Below are 8,493 nucleotides of genomic sequence, written 5' to 3' on the forward strand. Positions count from 1 at the left end.
TAATTCACTGATAAAGTACATTATCTACAATGATTAACTTTGCATCACAGTAACAATGCTAATACACGCTGTGGTCTAAGACACTTAGTGGGATTTTCTAAAGAGTTCACATCCTAAATCCATCTCTCTGCTAGTTCTGAAGCAGCATTCATCAGGGTGCTCAGCATATTTAGGGAGTTTATCTACAATAAAGTCCATGGTTCAGTCATGAAAGAAACACACAGCGCTCCCGAGCCAGAGAACAATTCATTCACCAGATCTGAGCAGAGTTAACTGTAAAGCTACAGGATTATTTCAAGTTTTAAGACAGTCATTCTCTTAAGAGCAATCATGATTGATGAGAATGATGAATAGAAGCAGGATGGTGTAATTAATGTGGAGCAATGTGGGACTATGCAGAAAAGAACACGTCCAATTAACAGAATAATGAATTTCAGCCTGGTCAATAAATGTAATCATTTGGATGCAGTATTCATTGTCTTTCATAAAACGACACAACCTCACGCTAAGGTGACATATTGATGACAGGAAAAAAAAAACCAACAGTACATCCAAAGCCAAGCTGTCACACATCAAAACCTGGACACCAATCAGTCCCACAGCAACTGCAGGAAGAGGAGCACGGAGATGATGCAGCCCTGTGCTGCTCCACAGGGACCACTCCTTGCCCTTCTGCACTGCAATGTTTTGCTGACAGCCTGAAGAAACTACGAAATATTGGTGGTAAGATGAGCAATGACACGAGCCAGCAAGCAGAGCCTCGCTGGGGGACACAGCCAGGTGTGTGGGACCATGCAATGGTTGGGAGTGAGACCCAGCAAATCAGGGCACCGTGAGGTCCCAGGGCTGAGGCTCAACCCAAAGGCACTCAGACTGGAATACTGGTTGGTTTGTATTTACCATGAGGGCAATTTAGCTACTAGGAGGTTTTATCAGGGGTTCGATGGATGCTGCTTCACTTGTTTATTAGCTCGTATTGTCAGGATGGAATACTTTTCCAATAGGCTGGCTCTGGTCCTGTAGGGATTAACTCGGGTTCTCCTGCAGCCACAAATACAGGTGGTCACGAGGGTCATGTCCAAAATCGTGTGGTCTCACACCCCTCTGCATCTGATCGTTGCTATTTCCATGAACTCACAGCAATGGGTCTTTGGCTACTGCAGATGTATGTGGTCCATGACCTCAGGGTCTGCTCAGTGCTCACTCTGGGAAATGCTGGCATGGGGCAGGAGGTGGGGCTGGGGGAGCTCTGAGGATGAGGAAGAAAAGGGGGGTTTGGCCCCCATGGGGGTCACTTGAAGACAGATGGGAACGTTGGGCAGTCCGGAGCTTTCACCTTCTTCATGAACTTCTTGAACTCTTTGTTCTTCTTGTCCCACTTGTAGATGGCTGTCAGAAGGTGCTGGGTCTTCACCTGGCGGCCCATGATGAGGAAGTGGTGGCCAAGGTTGTCCAGCTGGTGGCAGGGGCAGTCAGCCCCGTTCTTCAGGAGCAGCACCAACTTCTTCAGGTTCTTCTTGCGGATGGGCCCCAGCTTCAGCGCCTTCCTCTTCCGTGGAATGATCACTTTGTCCCCATTCTCCTTTTTCACCTCCTTGATGGTCATCTTAAGAGCTGAAAAACAAGCCAAGGAGAAGGGAAAAAAAAACAGGAAGTTCTCAGCACAAAACAATTTTAATTGAGAAGGAAATTTGTTCAGCAGCACAACGCGTGATTTGCTAGCAAAATGTTAGCTGAGCAGTGACAGAGAGATTCTTAAGAGATCAACTCAGCTCCTCAAACATTTGCTTTCAGGCTCTCCTGCCCTCAGGCAGCTGTGGAACACATTCTGAACACTGAGTATTGCTATGTATGAACTGGTGGGACCTGGGGAGCAGGGCCAACCCCATCCCATACCAACAGAAGAATTCTCCTCTTTGGATTCAGTGCCTTCCTGAGTAAATAGCAACCCAAATAAAAGAAAATTAATGCTCATTTGCCATGACCATGAACAGGAATTTAGTAAGCATGGGAAAAATGATGGAAATGTGTTGTACATTAAAGTACCACTTCTGTGCCATTTGGCTCTGTCTCGTTTTTTGGGAAAAGCACATATGGCCAAAAATGACTAACATATTTCCATCATTTGGGAGTTTACTTCAGAGCTGCAGATAAATAACTTTCAGATATGTGATGGTCTGCTATCCCTTCCCATTTGATCCTCAGACGTGTGAGCAGCAGATAGCACAGCAGAAGCCACGGGCTCTGGCAGAGGAAAGAGTCCCCTGCATCACTGCTCCTTGAAGTTCTGCCCTGCTGGAACTTGTAGCAATAAATACACGTCGTATTCAGGTCACCACTGCAGACACACATGGCAGCAGGACAGCAATGACAGCCTCAAGAAGGCAGCACAGTCTGTGTGCTACCTCGTGCTCCCAGCCACTGCACTGGCAGTGAGAATAATGGTATTTGTCTGCCCACATGCCAAAAAAGGCTGTTGTGCTTGCCAAGAGCCCTGTCGTGTTATACTATTACTGTACAGGAAAGCAATCCAGGGCTGGAAACTAAAGGAAAGCTTTCTTTCTATCTGCTTTCCAAATTCAGGATGCTCAGGGAGCTAGAGATGCAAGCTTTACAGAGCAGGAGAGACCAAAGCAGCTCAATTTGCACCGAGCCCTGGAACAGCACAAGGCACAGGAGCACATCACTGAGATCACCCCCACCCCAGGTGTACCCAGCCCACACCACCTGGCTCCATCCCAGTGCTCCCCCACATGTAGGAGCCCCACACCAGCACCCCCAGGGGCAGGGAAGGGAATGTGAGAGAGTGGAAAGCTCTGCTGTTCCTGCAGCCTCATTGCTCCTTCCTTCAGGAATCGCACAGAAGAAGGAAACCTGCCAGAAGACACATTAGGGCTGTAACTGGAGAAGGGTGCAGGCAAGGAGCTGTCAGTCAAAGGGGAAAAATAAACAGCGTGTATTGATCTTACTGCAGTCCTGGTTCAGCAAGAGCGTGCTGGGCAGGATCTCTCAGACCTCAGGGAAAGGGTAGAAACGATAAATACACCCACCAAGAGAAACGGAGAGCAGCAGCATGCCAGGGCTGCCCAACCCCGAGCTGCAACAAGCAGGCAGAGCACCAACAGCACAGCCCAGGGATGTGCAGGAGCCCTGCAACAAGGGCACCACGTGAACTAGGAAAGAGCAGTGAGCAGAGCCCACCACCAGCTGCCCCTCGCAGTGCACGTAGTTTAAACATTTACAGTACATGTCTGGCTGTGATGAGGTTCTGTAACCTGTCAGCTGCCGGTGTTTACCTTGCTGGATGTGCATGAGAAACCTCAGTTGGAGGGGACGGGAGTTTATGTTAGCACCAGATAAACAGCTCTCCGTGAGAAATCACCCCCACGACAGTAACCCCTGAAGACTAAACAGAGATCTGAGGATCCTGTGCTGGGAGAGCACTTCCTGGGGCCGACCCATCGCTCACCAGCTGCTCCCCACTGCCAGGCATCCCCACAGCATCCTGCCCACATCCTTCAGCCCAGCTCCCAGCACACCAGAGTGGCTGGAGGGAACCTCTCCTCAATGGAGGAGGAAGAACACAGTGGCAGAAGGAAGAAGTGCCAAAGGCAGCAGCTTGAAACCTACACCACTGAGAATCCACGCAAATGAACTTTTCCACTGCTATTTATTCTGGTGACAAGAGAGGAAGAGGAGAACAAAAGGCAACCCAAAATGCAACCAGCTTTCCATTGTGAGGAAAGAATGATGCCTCACACGCAGCAGACACCAGTTATGTCCTGCTCAGCTGCTCTGGACTCCTCTCCAGGAAGAAGTTGTCTCGTTTTCACAAGAAAACTCCTGGGCCACAGATGAGCAGCTCAGGGCAGGCAGCTCCCAGCCACACTGAATTCTTGCACTCCGGGAGCACACACATTCCTGAGGAACTATTACATGGGTGTTCCTGTGGATGCTTTCCCCCGTTAGAAAAAGTCTGCGCTGAACTTAGTTAGGCCTTTTGGCATACCAAACCTGCAGGCGTGGGGAATTCATTTCCAGCAGAAGGGGTAAAGCATCAGCACAGAGCAGGTTGGGGTTTGCACAGCACACATTCAAGTGCTAATCCCCACGGAATGCACACCTTGCTCAATGCTCCTTTAATAGCTTTTCAGGAAAGTTACAGACACTAGCAAGGATGTCAAAACCAGTTAATGCTGGGCTTGATCTGAAAAAGCTCGTATTTTTCCCTGCAACAGCTTTCTTTGGTTGTTTCTTTGTGGGTTTTTTTTTTGTTTTTAATGAAGCTCTGTTTCCCTATGATTGTCTGACTCACTTATGAGCCATAATGGATTTAGGACACAGCTTTCCAACAGCACTGCATTTTTTCCCCTTCACTTCTCAGCCTTAAAAAGGCAAGGGATGGGTTTTTGGGTTCAACACCCAGACTTGGCAAGAAGAGCAGAACTCTGCTGAGACCCAGGGATGCCAGCAGCCTGGGCAGCAGACACCCAGAGACACCTCCCTGCTGAGCTGCCATGGGGCCATGCAGCTCCAAGACCCCATTCCCCACCAGACACATCCCATACACTGCTGCCACCACGCATCAACACTGACATCTAGAGGCATGCTTGCCCCCAGGCAATGGGACTGTACTGCTGACCCATATCGACCACAAGGGTGGTGGGAATCCAGTGGTCCAGGATCCAGCCTATGCAAAACTGCACTGCCCTGCACAGCCCAGGAAGCCTCCCAGCACCCCAAGAACACCTCCAAGCCCACAACAAGGCAGCCCTCAGCTTGCCCAGGTAGCACAGTGGTTGCTGAGTAGCTGTAGCACCCTGTAGTGCCCTGCTCCCTGCACAGGGAGATGCCCTTCCAGCATCATCTACCCAACCTGCTGCACCAGGCACAGCTGGAAGGGAAGCAGGACGCTCTGCAGTCCGGGCACCAAGTGCCTTCTCTTCTCCACAATGCAGAACCATACCAGTGAGGAATAGCAGCAGGAAGGCTTCCTTACCAAACTCGCTGGCACACAGGTGCTCAACAATGGCCTCCGACTTCATCTCGTTGTCACACGGGGGACACACAGTGGTTCCTGGTGAGAAGAGAGAACAGGTGATGAGGAGCGAGCCCAAGAGCACCACAAACCCAGGAGAGCCAAGAGCAGCCTGAAGCCCTGCCCTGGGGTGCCAGCAGCCAGCTCAGCAGGGCAGCACCTGCCTGGTCCCAGCCCCAGCACAGCCTCCTGCCAGCCCTGCTCCCCCCAGCCCAGGTGCAGGCAGCTGCTTGCAGAGGACAGGACTGACACAGAATGGAGTTTTCAGGGCCAAGCTCCTGGCTGGAGAAGCTGTTTGCATGGTGAGCAGCCTGCTGATGCTCTGTCCCACGGTGCACCAAGCTGGCACACAGCACATGCAAAGGTATGGCAGGGAAGGCTCACACAACAAGGGTAACCACCCCAGAGCCAGACTGCGTTCAGGACATGCACAACCCAGCTCATCAGGAGAGCTCCTCACATCCAGAGGATAATGAACTGCTTCCAGGTTCCTGCCTCCAGCCAGCAGAGACCACCCAGCAGCACAGACAGAGGTTTGTGCTACTGACGGATGAATTTATTGAAGCAGGGAGATGCTCTCGGTCCAGCACAAGGGTTCTTTCCCACACACAAGAGCTGTTCTCTGGAGCCAGACTGCAGTGCAACATCTGCCAGCCTCCGCAGGCAGACGGAGCCTGGACCTGCAGCACAGCAGCTACCAGCAGGAGGGTGCAAAGCTGCACACCTCGTGCAGACCACAGTGCTGCTGCCTCGTCCGCAGACGCCCCGTGGGACTCCCAGCTGGACATTCATTCCTGTGCAGTGCTTCTCCCCTCCCACCACCCATCCTGTTTTGTGCCAAACCCTCATTCATTCCTGGGGTCATAAGCCACGTCTTTATTAATCACACATGTAGAGCAATTGGCCTTCCAATTGTCTCGGTTTGCCAGCAATAAGGTAATCCTCCCTGCGTCCAGGAGCAGCCCTAGAAATGCCATTCCTGTTGTGTCTGAGCTGGGCGACATCCCCTTCCAACACCCTACCAAATGCCATAGCCACTTTACCAGCTTAGCTTACAGGGACATGGGGAGAAGACAGTTTCTGGGACATGATGACAGCCCAAATGCTTTATTTTTAAATGAGCAGTCAGAATCTTTCCATACTGCCTGTACATTTAACAAGCTCATGGCAAAGGGATGCTGGAGGGAGGACCCCACACTGTCTGCTGCCAGGAGGAGAGCAGCTGAGCTGCAGACCACCCGAGCCCATACCCTGGGAGCAGAGGGATATACCCCTCATCATCAGCTTATCTCAAAGCCAAAGTGCACACCAGGAGGTCGAGCCCACACAGGGCAGATAGCCAGCAGGAAAGCCACCACCGTGCCAAACCTACAAGCTTTCCAAGCTCCTACAAAAAAAACGTAAAATAAAACTCACTGTTCCCTGGTGAAAAGTCAGGCTTTGTTTGAGCTGTGTGCATGGCCCCAGGGATGCTGTAGCACACCCACAGTGTGAGCAGGGGCTGCTGCTGTGCACCCTGGGCAGCTCAGGGACCTCAGCCCAACCCCCAGCACCCTGAGAGCACCCAACAGTCTGAGCTCTGACCACCTCCCAACCTACAACAGCTGGGACAGAGCCCACGTTCTGCATGTGACAGCTTCACTCTGAGGACTGTTCCCAGTTTTTCTCCCTGCTGACCATTTTCTAATGCCTGGCTTTAGAGCTAGCTTACTCCAGGGGCAGAGAAAAGGAATGTGTAATGCTATATTAATCTGCAACTCCCCTGATGCATCCTGTGGGCCTGCAGGCTTTACTGCCTAATGCTTAAGGAGAAAGGAATTCAGCAGGTCAGCTCTTTGAGAGGCAGAAACAAATTCCAATTTTAAGGTGTTAATGGGAAAAAATACTGAAAAGACTCGTTCTTATTAATGCCCTGAGAATGGGGTGGGGGGAGGGACACTGCTGGGCTCTGACCTTCTTTGAATCAATAGGAAACACCCCAGAGCCTGAAATCCATGGGGCTCCAGGAGTACACACCAGCAGAAGTCTGCACGCAGCTGCAGGCAGCAGAGGGGCTTTGCTGTAACAAAGTCACTGCAGTGATGTGAGTGACAGTGTGGAACCGAACATCGTGCTGCTGCACAGCACCAAAAGAAAGCAATGCTGCCCCAACTGTCTAAACAGGCCTGAAAGTTCATCACAAAGACGGCTGTTGAACCACACCAGAGAAGACTGGCAGATGCTGCTTGCTCACAAGGGTGACCCCAGGTCTGGAGCTACTAAAGCCTCTGAAGACATTGACCTGCACACAGCCCTGAGCAGGGGCAGCTCTACAGGCTCTACTTGGCTGCAAGTCCCTGAGGAATAAAAGCAACCTTTGTACCTGTTCACAAGACACAGCAGCAGTCTGGACCAAGGGTCTGGGTTCACCCAGAGCAGAGATCTTAGAGCCTCCCCTGAAAACAAAGAGCTCCTTCCAGCAATTGCTTCAGTAAGTGCTGTGCTCTCCTACAGCCCCTGCCTTCTCCCTCTGCAAACACCTCTCAGTAGCTTTACAAAGTGCTTTAACACAGAATGCTTACCTTACACCAGAACGTTCATTTGATTATTTTAAAAGTTTCCAGCAGCAAACCAGACTCATTGCAACTCACTGTGCCTCCACTCGGGCAGGCAACTGAGCCTCAGTGCTGCCTGGCAAGCGTGGTGCTCTGCTGGGACCACTGCCACCATCTACTCCAGCCAGACATTCCTGCCATGTGTAAGCACGCATCCCACTGCAGCTGAAGAGTGGTCCCACACGAGCCAAGCATGGAAGAGAAACACTTCTCAGGAGAACAGGGATGCACAGATAACAGCACTACAACTCCCCAGGCTCCACGATTACTGCTCCAAGAGTGGCAAGGAGCAGGCAGCGCATCCATCCTGCCTGGGGACAAGAATACAGCCTTTCCTGAGCTGACATCCGTTCCCCCTCCCCCCAGCTCTGACCATGCCTTACCTTTAGGCCTGGAGACTTCGGTGGCATTGGGAGCTGTCATGGCAATGCAGACATCATCTTGTGGGAACTGGTCACATTTGAGCATCTCTGGCCAAAAGAAGCCAAAGAACTGCATGACGGGCTCACAGGAATCACGCACAGCCTCGCAGAGCCAGCGGCACGGGTAGACCGGCCGGTCCAGGCAGACGGGAGCAAAGAGGGAGCAGAGGAAGACCTGGGTGCCCATATGGCAGTTCTTGTTGAGCAGCGGCACCCAGCTGCTCGCCTGGTGCTTCACCTCGGCCATGGTCTCGTGGTCCAGCAGGTTGGGCAACACCATCTTATCATAACCCACGCTGTGACACAGCCTCAGGTCGGCTGGGATGGCCACGCATTGGTGAGGTTTGGTGTAAAAGCGACCCCCAGGGTAGGGGCCCAGATCGGACTGGTAGCTCACGTAGTCATACTCGCTGGCCCCGCTGCACGCCAGCAGCCCCGC

General features: G+C 51.9%; 1 protein-coding gene across 1 annotated transcript; it reads right to left on the minus strand.

Moving 5' to 3' along the window:
- On the minus strand, window positions 1-8,487 carry SFRP1 (secreted frizzled related protein 1). The gene is made up of 3 exons (XM_019622653.1): window positions 8,016-8,487; window positions 5,000-5,077; window positions 1-1,614 (listed from the first exon to the last, which is right to left on the minus strand). The coding sequence occupies exons 1-3, from the start codon at window positions 8,332-8,334 to the stop codon at window positions 1,292-1,294; spliced, it is 720 nt and encodes a 239-aa protein (XP_019478198.1). The 5' UTR covers window positions 8,335-8,487; the 3' UTR covers window positions 1-1,291.
- Window positions 8,488-8,493: the final 6 nt, after the last annotated feature.

Source organism: Meleagris gallopavo, chromosome 24 (genome assembly GCF_000146605.3).
Source record: "Meleagris gallopavo isolate NT-WF06-2002-E0010 breed Aviagen turkey brand Nicholas breeding stock chromosome 24, Turkey_5.1, whole genome shotgun sequence".
In the NCBI taxonomy this organism is placed as follows: domain Eukaryota; kingdom Metazoa; phylum Chordata; class Aves; order Galliformes; family Phasianidae; genus Meleagris; species Meleagris gallopavo.